Source organism: Alligator sinensis, unplaced genomic scaffold, assembly GCF_000455745.1.
Source record: "Alligator sinensis unplaced genomic scaffold, ASM45574v1 scaffold1426_1, whole genome shotgun sequence".
NCBI lineage: Eukaryota > Metazoa > Chordata > Crocodylia > Alligatoridae > Alligator > Alligator sinensis.
Window position 1 is genome coordinate 223,418 of NW_005843250.1, and position 14,290 is coordinate 237,707.

Consider the following 14,290-nt stretch of genomic DNA (forward strand, 5'->3'; position numbering starts at 1 on the left):
AAAAAAAACTTTGTTTTTTTTTCTTATTTCAGTGGGAATTCCCCCCAAATAAAATAGGTTTGAGGCAGTCAGCTCCAGCTCAAAAAGAAAAAGCTAGTTTCTCATCCTGGAGTTCCCCATCAAAAAAAAAATTGGTAGAAGGAAGTCGGATCCTTCCCCAGAAAGCTCTGAATTGTTTTTATCTTGGGGTTCCCCTCAGAAAGAGGGTGGAATGAAATCGGATCACCCTCCAAAAAGCTGTGAAATCTATTGATCGGGTGGGGGGTCCCCGTATAAAATGGGTAGCCAGAAATCAGACCACCCCAAAAGCATTGGATTCTTCTAATCCTGGAGGGTTTACCCTACAAAAACTGTGCAGAAGGAAGTTGGATCCATCCCGAAAATGCTCTGAATTGTTTTTAATCTGTCAGCATTGTTACTTCCTTCCCCCCCCCCCCCCAAAAAAAAAGAAAGATAGAAGGACATCAGATCAACCCCCACCAAAAAAACACAAACCCTATGACTTCTTTATTTTGGCTTCTTTTTATTTCCTGATTCTCCCCCTTCCCCCCACCCTCATCACTGAGGAGGGGATCTGTCTGGTGGATTTGAACTGGGAGAGCTGGTAGGGACTGGTCCAAGTGGGAGCTGGCATGGTAGGAGGGGTGTTTCTTGGACACCTGTGTTCATTGGGGGTGGGAGGGCACAGCCATGGCATGGTGGTGATGTTCCCTGCTCCCCATGTCACTGGATCTGTCTAGCTCTAGGACCTCTGCAGCTGGGGGGTTAAGGAGCTGGTGCCCTCCTCCCTTTTCTCAGAAGCACCCAGCTCTGGGATGGCGTCGCTCGGCCAAGGAGGTGGCCAAGGAGGTGACGTCAGGGCTGCCTTTGTTCATGGAAAGAGGCGGGGAGTGCCAGATCTGTTCCAGCCTGCCAGAGAAACCAGGCTCTGGGTTCCCGGTGCCTGGCTGCTCTCATCATCTGGTCTCACTTCCCCTCTGAGAGCTGGGGGAGACCCCAGGTGCCCTGGCTCCCCGCCACCCCCTCCTTGCTGTAACCCACGAGCCTCCACTGCTTTCACAGAGCGCCCAGGCATCCGGGTTCCCAGCCCTCGCCCTAGCATAACCCATCAGCCCTGACATCCTCCCCCACCCCAAGAATAGACATCTGGCCTCCTAGCCCCTCTGCTCTAACTCACCGGCCCCCACTGCCCTCCCAGACACGCAGCTGTCATCATGAGCCCAGTGGTTTGGACAGGGGGGCTCTTGGCACCTAGGGAGTGCCAGCAGGCCTGTGCTAGGAGCCGGGGGGGCAGGGGGTAGATGAGGATTAAAGGGGAACCTGGCTCTCCTGGAGGGGGGACTGGGAGAGGGGTCAGGCTGCCCCTACTCACCCTCCTCCTCCTGTCTCCACCCAGTTCTGGGAGGTGATCAGTGACGAGCACGGCATTGACCCCACTGGCACGTACCACGGCGACAGCGACCTCCAGCTGGACCGCATCAGTGTTTACTACAATGAGGCCACAGGTATTGGAGAACACCCCCCACCCCCCCTGCGGTGGGGACAATGGTTTGATCCAGTTCCCACTTCCTCTCGTGGTCTATTCATTCCTTCCCCCACCCCCCATCTAGATGCCAATAGTTCAGTCCGATATCTCTTTTCCCCCTTGCGTTGATACAGCCTAAGCCCCTTCCTGTCCTCTTCTTAGGGCCTTTACTGTATTTCCTGGCATACCTGTGCCCTTGATGAGATTCGGACCAATCCTTTTGCTTAGGTGAAAGCAAAAGCATGAACCCTCAAAGCCACAGGCCAGTCGGCAGTAGTGGCTGGTTGCTGGGCTAAAAGTGACCACCAATCCCATGGCAGTGATGAAAGGGTTAAAAACTTGAGTGTTGCAAAGCAACCCCTTTCTCCTTCCCTGAGGCTGGGGGGGGGGAGACAGGGCAGCTTTTTCACAGTGTCTCCATGCTTCCATTGAAGTCTGCAGTGGGGCATAAGATATGCTAATAAATATAGTATTTCCAGCTCCCTTTGTTTTACCCACATGGCTGAGACTGAGCATGCCTAAAGCATTCTCCCACCTCCTTGTCCTGGGAAGACTTCGCACCCCCAGCAGTGATGGGAAGAGTTGAACCCCACCCTGAGACTTTCTTTTTCTTTTTTTCTTTTTTTTTTTGCCCTCCCACCCCTTATTTCTTCCCTTCCAGGTGGTAAATATGTACCCCGTGCCATCTTGGTCGACCTGGAACCCGGCACCATGGACTCAGTCCGGTCTGGTCCTTTCGGCCAGATCTTCCGACCAGACAACTTTGTCTTTGGTAAGCTTCCCCCTCCCAATCTAGAAGCCGATTGGGGTGGGATCTTGGGGGCAGGGCAGCTGTGCAAATGATACTGGCTTGGCAGGTTATATATAGAAGCCCCTGGATCAAGGGATGCTGACTGCATCCCTTGTGGTAGACACCCCTGGTGGTTGCCCACCTGTGACGGTAACAGTGGAGGCCACTGCAGGAGTCTATCTTGACCTTTCAGGGTGCAGATGCCATGTTGGGCCTAGCTGCTGCCTTGTAACGGTCTCAATTTTTGGAGTCTGGATTGAAGACCACGGTTGCTAGCATTGAGTCGGGGGCCAAGTGTGCATTGGTTTTGGGAGCCCCCAAAGGGGCCATGTCTTGGGAGGGGCCTCTACTTCGTGTGACCCTTGTGAGGACTTCCTTCAGCCCTTAAGAAAACAAGATGGCTGCTGAGAACTGATGCCATTGACACCATCTTCAAGGCTGGTAGACCAGGGCATTGCTTCCCCTAATGGCTTCCTCCAAGGCCCGACTGCCATCTCTCATCCTGGCAGACCGGAGCATTCCATTCTATTTTCTCCGGAGTTTAGTGAATAGATGTTATGGTTGCCATCTTTAATGCTGGCAGATAAGGTTATTGCTTCTCCTAATGGTTTCCTTCCATCCTGCTTCCTCAGGGGCTGCGTGAGCTCATGTCACAAGTTCCATCTTTAATGCTGGTAGACCTGGACACTGGAAAGAGAGATGCCCTTCATTTTTCTCTCTCTGTATTAAAGATGGTGGCCATAGTATCAGTCTATTCAACCCTGGAGGAAGTATAATGGAAGGAAAGCATTAGGGGCTGTGCCTGGGTTTACCACCCCTCTTCCAAGGGTGTTTATGGGTAATGTCAGAGGAAGGGGATGTTGGCTTCTTCCATGGTGGAACTCATTGTGGTTTCTTTACCCTCCAGGTCAGAGTGGAGCCGGGAACAACTGGGCCAAGGGGCACTACACAGAAGGGGCTGAGCTGGTAGACTCAGTCCTGGATGTGGTAAGGAAAGAGGCAGAGAGCTGTGACTGCCTCCAGGGTTTCCAGCTCACCCACTCACTGGGCGGAGGCACAGGCTCTGGCATGGGTACCTTGCTCATCAGCAAGATCCGGGAGGAATATCCAGACCGTATCATGAATACCTTCAGTGTAGTGCCCTCACCTAAGGTCTCGGACACAGTGGTAGAGCCCTACAATGCCACCTTGTCAGTCCACCAGCTGGTGGAGAACACTGATGAGACCTACTGCATCGACAATGAGGCTCTCTACGACATCTGCTTCCGCACCCTCAAACTGACCACACCTACCTACGGTGACCTCAACCACCTTGTCTCAGCCACCATGAGTGGAGTCACCACCTGCCTCCGTTTCCCAGGCCAACTCAATGCTGACCTCCGCAAGTTGGCTGTCAACATGGTCCCTTTCCCTCGTCTCCACTTCTTCATGCCTGGCTTTGCCCCCCTCACCAGCCGTGGGAGCCAGCAGTACCGGGCCCTCACAGTCCCCGAGCTGACCCAGCAGGTGTTTGATGCCAAGAACATGATGGCTGCCTGTGACCCCCGCCACGGACGCTACCTCACGGTGGCTGCTGTCTTCCGGGGCCGCATGTCCATGAAGGAGGTGGACGAACAGATGCTGAATGTCCAGAACAAGAACTCGAGCTACTTCGTGGAGTGGATCCCCAACAATGTCAAGACAGCTGTGTGTGACATCCCACCCCGGGGCCTCAAGATGGCTGTCACCTTCATTGGCAACAGCACAGCCATCCAGGAGCTCTTCAAGCGCATCTCGGAGCAGTTCACGGCCATGTTCCGCCGCAAGGCTTTCCTCCATTGGTACACAGGCGAGGGCATGGATGAGATGGAGTTCACAGAAGCTGAAAGCAACATGAATGACCTGGTGTCTGAGTACCAGCAATACCAGGATGCCACGGCCGAGGAAGAGGAGGACTTCGGTGAGGAGGCTGAGGAGGAAGCTTGAGGCTCCACCCATTGCTGCCGCCAGGAACATGCCCCTCTGCAGATGTCAATTAAAGTGGAAAAGAAATTGCATTGCATTATGGTTCTTTTTTTCTTTTCCCCATATTTCTCTCTCTCTCTCTGTCTGTCTCTCTCTCTCTCTCTCTCTCTCTCTCCCTTTCTTGTTCCCCCTAATGGCTTCCTTCCATCTGGCTTCTTCCAGGGCTGAGGGAACCGATACCAAGGCCACCATCTTTAAAGCAGGAGGGACCTGGGCATTGGTTATCCTAATTGCTTCCTTCTTTCCATCCTACTTCCACTAGGGCTGAGTGAACTGATGCCATGGCCACCATCTTTGTAATGCTTGTAGACCTGAGCATTGGGGAAAGAGATGCTATTTTCTTTCTTCTCTCTCTCTCTCTCAATTTTCTCAGACTTGCTCTTATGTAATTTTTTTTCTTTTAATGTTTCCTTCTGGCAAAAACCAAGCCCCTCACTGTTTTAATTCCCATTGCCTGCTGTCACTGCATCTGAAGGCATCTCTTTTCTTGCCCTTCAAGGAGTCTTGGAAATTCTCTCTCCAAGCACGAGTTGAAATCGTGGTTCTTCTCAACTACAAATTCCTTTGTTCATAGGTGAAAGCTGAGATGGTTCTCCATAGCTGCCTGGGGTGGGTGTGGCGGGTTCAGGCACTGAAATTAAAAAAGGTTGAGTTGGTTAAAGACTGGAAAGAGTAGAGTTGTGTGTATGTTGGCTGGAGAAGCAATCTTCTTTTCTTTGGTCCTGGAGAAATGGAGAGTTGAGTCCAGGTTATTTTCTTTAATCTGAGGAAGTTCCCAAATGTCCCAATTTTGGTTCCCCATTTGGGGAAGTCTTTTCCAAGGCCAGAGGGGTTCTGGCCAGAGGGGGTAGGGAGGCTTTTCAAGGAAGGGCCCCAAGCTGGAGAGACAAAAGAGGGTCTTCTGGGTGTGAGGAAAGTAGGCTGGGAGAAGGGCATGTGGATGGGTGGATCCCATTTTCTTCCCTCATGGACTCTCCCCTGACTTAATACATGCCTCATCCAGACTTGAATGAGCCATGGTGAATGGGTTGAAACAGTATTGGTAGGACTACAGAAAGAATCCCTTGTTGGCCTGACCTAGGGAATGAACTCTTTCCTCACCCAAGATGGAGATGCTGACAAAGCTGTCGGAGATCTATTTTCCGTTTTTGTCCATAAAAAGCCCAATTCCTTGGTTCCCATGTAGCTGGCGTGGCTTCTGCTCAGCTAGTTAGCTTCCTTGGGGAGTCTGTATCTATTTATTTTGTGGGGTCCAGCACCTTGCTCTACCATGCAGGTGCCACCCCTTGCATTTTGAGTTGGCTTTTAGTCCCCCAAACCTTGCCCTACAGTGAGGAATGTACCCAGGGCAGAAAGCTGTCTCTGTCTTCCACCTCCCAAGAGCAAACCAAGGAAAAAAGACAGACCCTCCTAGGCCAACCCAGTCAGCTCTGTTCCCTTGGAGAGAGAGAGAGAAGAGCCATGGGGTACTGAGGGTCTCCAAAGACTTCTTTTCTAGCCAACAGCTTTGGGGAAAGGGGGTGGAAAGGGGCAGGGGTCTTCTACCTATGTTCATCCCCAACAGAAGGTCCAGGGGGAGAAAGGAAAAGGCTGGGATCTGGTTACAGGGGAAAGCCTAGGAAATGCCACCAGTGTCTAGTGGGACCATGGAGGAGTTGTCAGGCCCCCACAACCCACCTTCCAGGCTCCAGAGAACTTCATTTCATCCCCGATTAAGCCCAGGGACCAGCTTGGCCCTGAAGGAAGAGACTGGGGAAGCGGTGACCATGGTGCTGTGACCACACCCTATGGGTTCCCTCACCCCTGGCACTAGCACAAAGCTCACGGCATCTGTACCCACCCTCTCATTTTTTCTTTCTCCTGCTGTCTGCCGTTTCATTTTTTTCCCCTCAATGGCTTTTTTTTTTTTTTTTTTTCATATTGAAAAGACAGTGTCTTGTGAATGAATAAAAACAGGATTTTTTTTTAAAAGTTGCTTCTGTGGTGGCCTCAGTCTACTAAGGGTGAAGGGAAAGGAAACAAGGGGAAGTGGAGTGGGAATCCTGGATACATGGGTTATGTCTGTATGGGTCCCAGACATCTGCATTTGAGAAGTCTGCACACTTACTTGCCCACCTTAGACAGACATGCAGGGAACCCAGATGTCCACGTGCCCTGGATCCTTGGGTTCTGTGTGTGCAGGTCCTGGACACCTTTAGGTGCTAGGAATGTCAAACTAGTGGGGAGTGCATGTTGGACATCTGGCTAGGCCCTGGACATGGGTTCCTGCGAGGGGAGCATGGCAAACCAGTAGGCGGCACTCCTGCACCGAGCCACCCACCTCACTGAGCCCCCACCACCTACTAAGCTCTGAGTGCCTCCTCTGGGGAGCCTTGTGTCTGGCCAACCCCCTTCCTGGAGCACACCCACAACTGCTGCCACCACCCAGGGGTCTGGATTGTTTCTGGGTCTTGTGTCCCTGGGGTACACAGGCCTTGTAGTCTTGGAGGGTGCTTGACCCACTGAGAACTTTTTGTGCTTCAGGCTAAAGGAAGCACCCCAAGTAGCTTCCCTTAGTCAGCTGAGCATAGGGATCATCCAGGCAGGCCCAATCCCTCTCCCCACAAGTTCACCATGCTAGTTATAGCAGAGAGCTTTATTGGTTAAAGAGGGTAGGCTTGAGGAAGGGTACAGGATAGGGAAGTACCAGAATAACCCTAGAGCAAACAGTGTCAGTGTGGTAGCTGGTTGATATTCTTCTACATGACAGTAAGCTATCTACATAAGTTTCAGGTAGTTTACTCATTTCAGCATCTTGAGAGAGACTGAAACTGCAGATGTTCCAGTTGATTATGTGACCCTTAACATGACTGCTCTCCCTCCCCCTGGGCAGTCTTAGACTTATATAATAGGCCTTTTGCCATCACCCCGGAGACCTAATTACAGCCAGGTATTGTGGGGTGCCAACCAATCAATTTTAAAAGCAACATTGCTCACCTGTGACTGACAGGAGCTTGAGCACCTGCCCCCATGCCATGAGGCCAGTGCTAACACAATAGAGAGGTAGGTTCACCCCCCCCCTCCCCACTTCACCTGGTCCAGGTCACTAGGCAAAAATTGGTTGCCTAGCAACTGGTTGACAGGTGATAAGACTGGGCAAGGAAAAACCTAATCTCGGAAGAGTCTGGGGTGGCATTCTTCCACAGAGGGCATGCACCCATGGGCCCTGGACACCTGGGAGAAGCATGGGGAGGCAGAGGTAGGGCCGGGTCCACCATGGAGGAAGGGGGTAGAAAAGCTAGGGGTGGAACCTAGGTGTTCCAGCTCCCAGCTTCTCCCCTGCTCTCATTCCCCAGCCCCCACTCCTTGCCCAGAGATCCCAGGCATCCCTCTGGGCTGTTACCCCGCACCCCCTTAGCTCCCCCTTCCCCTGCTAAGGACCCCAGAGTCCATGCTCCCAGCTCTGCCTGCTCCATGGTTCCCCCAGCCCCCAAGGGGTCCAGGCGTCCAGGCTCCCAGCCCTCCTGCTCTTACCCCCACCCTCCCTCCCTTCCCAGAGAATCTGGGCTCTTGGCTTTGCCTCTCCACCTGCTAGGCTTGCCAACTCTGACTGAAGCTATTTCAGCTTTTTTTCACTCAACATGATGTAATGTCACTAATAGGGGTGCACCAATTTTTTGGGCCAGTACAGATGACCGATTTTTAATAAGCCACGTCAGCTGATCTGATTGCTGATATGCAGGGGAAGGGGCAAGGGGGGAAGGGAAGGGGTGTGTGGGGGTGCAGATTGAGGCCCCCATGGTAAGGGAGGTGGTGGGGCAGGGGGAGGTGCTGCACAGCCAAGGGAGAGCACAGGACATCTGCAAGTGGCTCACCTGGGAGTTGCAGAGGGGTGGGAAGGCACGGAGGACATGCGCGTCCAGATTGTATGGAGGGCGAGGGTGGGCTGCCACTGTGGGCTGGGGCCAGGGCAGGGCTGAGCTCTTCCTGGTGGGGGGCTGGCCTGGGCTGCACTTGAGGTAACACAGCCGGTCCCCCTGGTCTCAAACTCCAACTCCCCACCCAGGGAATCCAGGTGTCCATGCTCCCAGCTCCCCAAGCTATCAGTCCTCAACCCACTCCGGAGAGAACCTAGGTATCCGGGCCCCCAGAGACCCCAGGCATCTGGACAGGTACTTCTCAGGTACCATGGTGTTTGGGGGATGGACAGCCTAGGCTGGTGCTGCCCCACGTGGAGGCCTCTGACCCTGGATGGGAGCAGGCAGGTGTCAGCTGAAGAGAACCCTTGGGCAGGGAATATCTGGGCAGGTGGGATGGGGTTGTGGTCAGTGAGGCAGAGACCAGGATGGTGGGGTGGTGACAGTGCAGGGCCAGGGCCTGGGGCAGAGCCGTGATCTGCTCCCTACCCCCACTGTTATAGGGCCAAAAAACCCCGCAGTCCACCCAGTTCCATTGTTATTCTAGGGGTGACTAGATACCCTAGCCCAGCCCCAACCTCAGCCCTGGCTCCCATGTTATAGGTCTGAGCTGTGACAGAGCACAGGTTGTGCCTGTCGCTCAAAGGGTTTTGAGCAGGCAGCAAACAGCCTGCAGGTGGGAGCAGGCTCAATCAGGTGGTCACATGTTAGGCAGGAGGCCACCTGATGGGTGCAGAGGCTGGAAGCCTGGGTATAAGGCAAAGCCCTAGAGCAGAGCAGGTAGTTGCTATAGGGGGCCAAAAGAGCAACATCATCCACCCTGCTGGTGGTCCCAGAACAGCTTGGAGGTACAAGGCAGGGACTATGGGGATGGTGGAGGTTCCTGATCCTGATCCTGGGGCATGACCTAAAACTACGCCCTGCTGGGGAGGATGATGTGGTGTTGTTCCTCATGGTGAGGCAGCTTCCAGGAAATGCCACACCTGTGCCTCCCCAGTGAAGGGTGAGTATGGGGTGCCAGTAAGCCTCAGACCCCACTGCCTTGTGGGTGATCCTGTGGAGGGGAAAGGCTAGGGGAGCAAACCCCGACAGAAAAGCACAGGGCCAAGGCCCGCTGTGTGGCTAGCAAATGGCCCTGGACAAGTGGGCAGGCCAACATTTTAGACTGGCTCTGGGATGGCCCACTTGCTACACTACCAAAACCCCAAGTTCCTGCCATGACCCCAGCCCTGGCCCATATTGTTATTATAGGACCTACAAGAAGCCCCAGCCCCACCCCCACACCCCTCCTTTTTGTAGAGCCTACTCAGCCCTGCCCCTGAACCTCCTTGTTCTGATAGGCCCTAACCTCCCCCTGCCTGCACACAGCCCCCTGGTTACAGGCCCTTCCAAAGCCGCCTAAGCCCCCTTGTTGTTATAGGTCCTATCAGAATTCACCCAGCTGCTTATATAGGCCCCACCAAACCTCCAGCCCAGCTCCTTGTTATTACAGACTCTACCCCCATCCCCCCCAGCCCTATTATAGTGTAGCAGGTCAGGGAACCAGGGGTGGCTGTGACCGTGCCCTGTTTGACTTCTAGGGCACGCCCCCTATCTTTCCTGCCACACCTTTACAGATTATAAATAAATATAAAGGGAGGCTGGCCGTGGACCATTGCACGCCCCCGGTTGTACTGGCCTCAAACCTGTGGCTGGGCCTTTATATTCTCAGGCCCTTGGCTAGGCCTCTGCAACCAACTGTGCCTGGCAGGGCACTTAAAGCCTTATGGGTTAATTGCATGGCTCCGAATTGTCCTTTTACCACACCCAATGCCTCTCGGCTGTTATTGGTATACTAGCCAATTGCTCGCCAAGAATGACAGGGTGGAGATCAGGTGAGGATGAAGCATCATCCCTTCCCCTCCTGGTGCTGACAGGGAGGGCTGGGGGTAGGGGGGTACATGCCCCCCTCTTCTCCCTGCTCCCCTGTTCCACTATGGCCAAACATGCGCACGCACACACACACACAGGCGCATACTACTGTCACTTACTCTCTGCACATTGACACACAGAAACAAACACGCTATCTCCTGCCATGAATAGACGCACGCACACACAGGTATGCACGTGCATGCATGCACATAGTGGTGACTCCTAGGGAGTGCATAGGGGTGCACATGCACTCCCTGAGAGCACCAGTGCACCCCCTGAGCATCCATGCTTGCCACTTAGGCGATGGGCAGGGGGGGGCAGACGGGAGCGTTGGTGCCCCCGCTGCAAGCGCCAGCTGGGGTGGGGAGTGCTGTGGTGCTCCCAGAAGTGGCCACAGCCAGTTATGGAAGTGGCCACAGTGATCGGTTGGTGGGACACCCCACTGTCAGTGAGATTGGCTGCACACAGACATGCATGTACACACAAAGGGAGAAAAAGAATTTTGTGGGGGGAGCTGCATGTGCCCACGGGAAAGTCTGTAGGGGGAGGGGAAAGCATGTGGCTGGGGTGGCTGGGGCTGGGGCTGGGACCAGGCAAGCATTGGGACAGAGCAGAGCTGGGCCCGGGCTCGGGGCCCATTGCGCCCGTGCGGCTGCCCCTTCCCCCATGCCCGGGGTCGTTGCCCAGCACCGGTGGCCCCTGATAAACCGCCACCCCTAGCCCCACACCAGCCCCGGACTGCCTTGGGCCCAGGGCAGGCACCAAGATGAAAAAAGGTTGAGTACGTTAAAAACTAGAAAAAGTAGAGTTGTGTGCCTGGTGCCTGGAGTGGTGATCTTCTCTTCTTTCATTTGGAGAAATGGAGAGTTGAGTACAGTTTTATCTGAGGAAGTTCCCAAATGTCCCAATGTTGGTTCCCCATTGGGGAACTCTTCTCCAAGGCCAAATATTGGTTCTAGCTAGAGGGGGTGGGGAGGCTTTTCAAGGAAGGGCCCCAAGCTGGAGAAACAAAAGGTCTTCTGGGTGGGAGAAAAGTAGGCTGGGAGAAGGGCATGGGGATGTGTGGACTCCATTTTCTTTCTTCACAGGCACTGCCCTGACGAGACTCAAATGAACCACAGTGGAAGGGTTGAAACAGTCCTGGCAGGACTAGAGAAAGTCTCCCCACCTTTGAAGACCCACCTCCATGTTAAGGTGGATGGTACTGATGAGTTACTTCTCAGTTGGCTTCTTCTGGAGAGGTTTCCTTCAGGTCTGCCCAGCTGGTTGGCAAGGGTACCTTGGAAAGCACTCAAAGTCTTGGAAGAATTCCTTGTTGCCTGACCTAGGGAATGAACTGCTCTTTCCCCACCCAAAATGGAGATGATGATGAAGCTGTCAGAGGGCCTATCTTCCCTCTTTCTCCTTGGAGAGCCCAATTCCTTGGTGCCCATGTAGCCAGAGTGGTTTCTGCTGGGGTAGTAGCTTCCCTGGGGAGTCTGTATCTATTTATTTTGTGGGGTCCAGCACCTTGCTCTACCATGCAGGTGCCTCCCCTTGCGTTTTGAGTTGGCTTTTAGTCCCCAAGACCTTCCCCTACAGTGAAAAATGTACCCAGGGGAGAAGACAAAGACCATCTTCAGGCTACTGAGAGCAAACCAAGGAAAAAAAGACGGGTGCTCCTAGGCCAACCCAGTCAGCTCTGTTCCCTTGGAGAGAAAGAGAAGAGCCATGGGGTTTTGAGGGTCTCCAACAACTTTGAGAGGGGGGTAGAGTGGGGCTGGGGTCTTCTTCCCTTGTTCACCCCCAATGGAAGGTCCAGGGTGGAAAGGAAAAGGCTGTGATCTGGTTACAGGGGGAAGCCTAGGGAATGCCACCAGTGTCTAGTGGCACCGTGGAGGAGTTGGGCCAGGCCCTGCCATCCCACAACCCAGCTTCCAGGCTCCAGACAGCCCTGTTCCAGGTAACTTCTCAGCCCTGATGAGCCCAACAGACCAGCTTGGCCCTGGAGGAAGAGATTGGGGAAGCCAGGGAAGCAGTGGCCATGGCGCCATGACCACACCCTGTGGGTTCCCCCACCCCTGGCACTAGCACAAAGCTGACGGCCTCCATGCCCATCCTGTCTTTCTTTCTCCTCTGCTCTGTTTTATTTTTTTCCCCTAACAGCTTTTCTCATATTGAAAAGATGGCATCTTGTGAAAGCATAAAAACAGGACATTTTTTTAAAGTACGTTCTGTTGTGGCCTCAGTCCACTGGGAGTGGGAATCCTGGAAACATGGGTTCTCTGTATGGGTCTTGCATTTGAGAAGTCTGCATGGTTACTTGCCCACATCGGACATCTGGGCTCCCTGAATCTGTCTGTCTGTGTGTAGTGGATACTTGGGTCCTCTGTGTGCAGGCCCTGGATACCTTAGAGGGAGGGGGACGGTATCAAAAACCATTTGGGAGTGCATGGCAGACACTTGGGTGGGCCCCAGACACAGGTTCCAGGGAGAGAGTGTGCACCCACGGGCCCTGGACACCTGGGTTCTCTGGGAGGGTCCAGATGCTTGGGTTCTCTATGAGGGGTAGGTGGGAGCAGGGGGCGGTGAGAGCCCAGACACCTGGTTTCTCAGGGGGAAGGGAGCAGTGGGGGGCTGGTGGCCTGGACATCTGGGTCCTGGGCACCTGGAAGGGGGCAGTGTTGGACACAGGGTCTGTGCGCCGGGGGGGGCGCTGTTCTCCCAGACACCTGGGTTCTGAGTAGGCGCCTACCTGGGTACCCTGAACCGCGGGCTTCTGCGTTTCCTTCTGTCTGTCCCGAATACCTGCGTACTGGATGCCTGCGTCCCAGACACACGGGAAGAAGGGCTCCCTCCGGCTCATCTGGAAAGGGAGAGAAGCACCGGGTGAGGCAGAGGTAGGGCCAGAGCCACCCTTGAGGGAGGGGGGGAGGGAGACACCCAAGTGTCCCAGCCCTTGGGGCCATCATAGAGGACATTCTGGTTTTCTTCAAGACAAAAATATAGGATAAAAAGGCGTCCGGTTGTGTATCAATAGAGGACACCCGGACTGTCCTCTATGTTGGCCACCCTACCGGGCTCCCAGCTTTTCCCCCTGCTCTTGTTCCCCAGCCCCCACCCCCTGCCCAGAGATCCCAGGCATCCCTCTGGGCTGTTACCCCGCACCCCCTTAGCTCCCTCTTCCCCTGCTGAGGACCCCGAGTCCATGCTCCCAGCTCCGCCTGCCCCACAACTCCCCCAGCCCACAAAGGGCTCAGGTGTCCGGGCTCCCAACCCCCCGGCTCTTACCCTCCCTCCCTTCCCAGAGCCCCCGGGCTCTTGGCCCTGCCCGCCCTGCGATTGACACCTGGGTTCTCTGGGGGGGTGGGGGGGTGTCCCCTGGTGAGCATGGGGGGCTGGCAGGTGAGCTGGAAGCAGCCCTGGCCCCAGACCTCGATGGTTGGGAGCAGCCCCTGGCCAGTAGGCTGCCTAGCAACACTGGAATGACCCTCGTGTCTCCTAGCAACACTGGGACACAACACAGGATACACTGGGCAGCCCTAGTAACCAGTCCGTTGCCTGGCAATGCCAGATGCCCCTTCACAGTAACAGGGCCTCTGGGGCAGCTCCAGTGGGGTCGGGCTCGGCCCAGGTGCTGCTCAGAGGCCCAGGCTTCCTCAGTGGCTAAAAATGGTGCAAAGTGAGGTCATTCTCATTAATGAATGGGGGGATAATGAGGAAAAAGACACTCTGGAGGACCAAATGCGTATACTCGAGCTTTCCCTCTCTATGGCCAGGCGGCGGCCATTTTGTAGCAGGCGAAGGCAGTCACTCTACCCGCCCCCTTGTGCTTAATGTCCCTGGGCGTGCTGCATGAGGTATCTCTATGGTCACTGGGGAGGTAGAAGTGCTAGGGCGCCATGTTGGGGAGGATCCCGTGTGGACATTCTAGCCCGCTATCTCCGCCCTCTATGCTGCACACTGGCCGCCATGTTGTGGAGGACCGCAGAGAGCTAGGCACTCTAGCTCATCGCAGCCCGCCTCTCTATGGTCCCCTGGAGCCTCTCTAGGCAGCCACGTCCGGGCTCTGTGGCTCCAGCGCCTGGGCGCGGGGCCCTGGCAGGGCTGGGCGGCGAGTCCCGGCTCCCACCAGGGGGCGGGAACGGGAACGGGAACGGGGGCGGGGAATCAAGGGCCACGCCC

At 54.8% G+C, this 14,290-nt stretch overlaps 1 protein-coding gene and 1 long non-coding RNA gene across 3 annotated transcripts in view; one reads left to right on the forward strand and one right to left on the reverse strand.

Moving 5' to 3' along the window:
- Positions 1-5,697, forward strand: part of TUBB (tubulin beta class I) — an 11,440-nt gene extending 5,743 nt beyond the window's left edge. The window contains exons 2-4 of the mRNA XM_006038097.3: positions 1,397-1,505; positions 2,187-2,297; positions 3,223-5,697. Of these exons, the coding sequence (XP_006038159.1) occupies positions 1,397-1,505; positions 2,187-2,297; positions 3,223-4,280 (1,278 nt within the window). The 3' untranslated portion in view covers positions 4,281-5,697. The remainder of the gene's footprint in view (positions 1-1,396; positions 1,506-2,186; positions 2,298-3,222) is intronic.
- A 6,648-nt stretch (positions 5,698-12,345) lies between these two features.
- On the reverse strand, positions 12,346-13,917 carry LOC102382784. 2 transcript variants are annotated; one of them, XR_325410.1, is made up of 3 exons: positions 13,860-13,917; positions 12,861-12,971; positions 12,346-12,515 (listed from the first exon to the last, which is right to left on the reverse strand). It is a non-coding gene; the product is annotated as an uncharacterized LOC102382784 (long non-coding RNA). The 2 variants fall into 2 exon arrangements; XR_001359136.1 differs by having other exon boundaries at positions 13,847-13,906.
- Between the last annotated feature and the right edge of the window lie 373 nt (positions 13,918-14,290).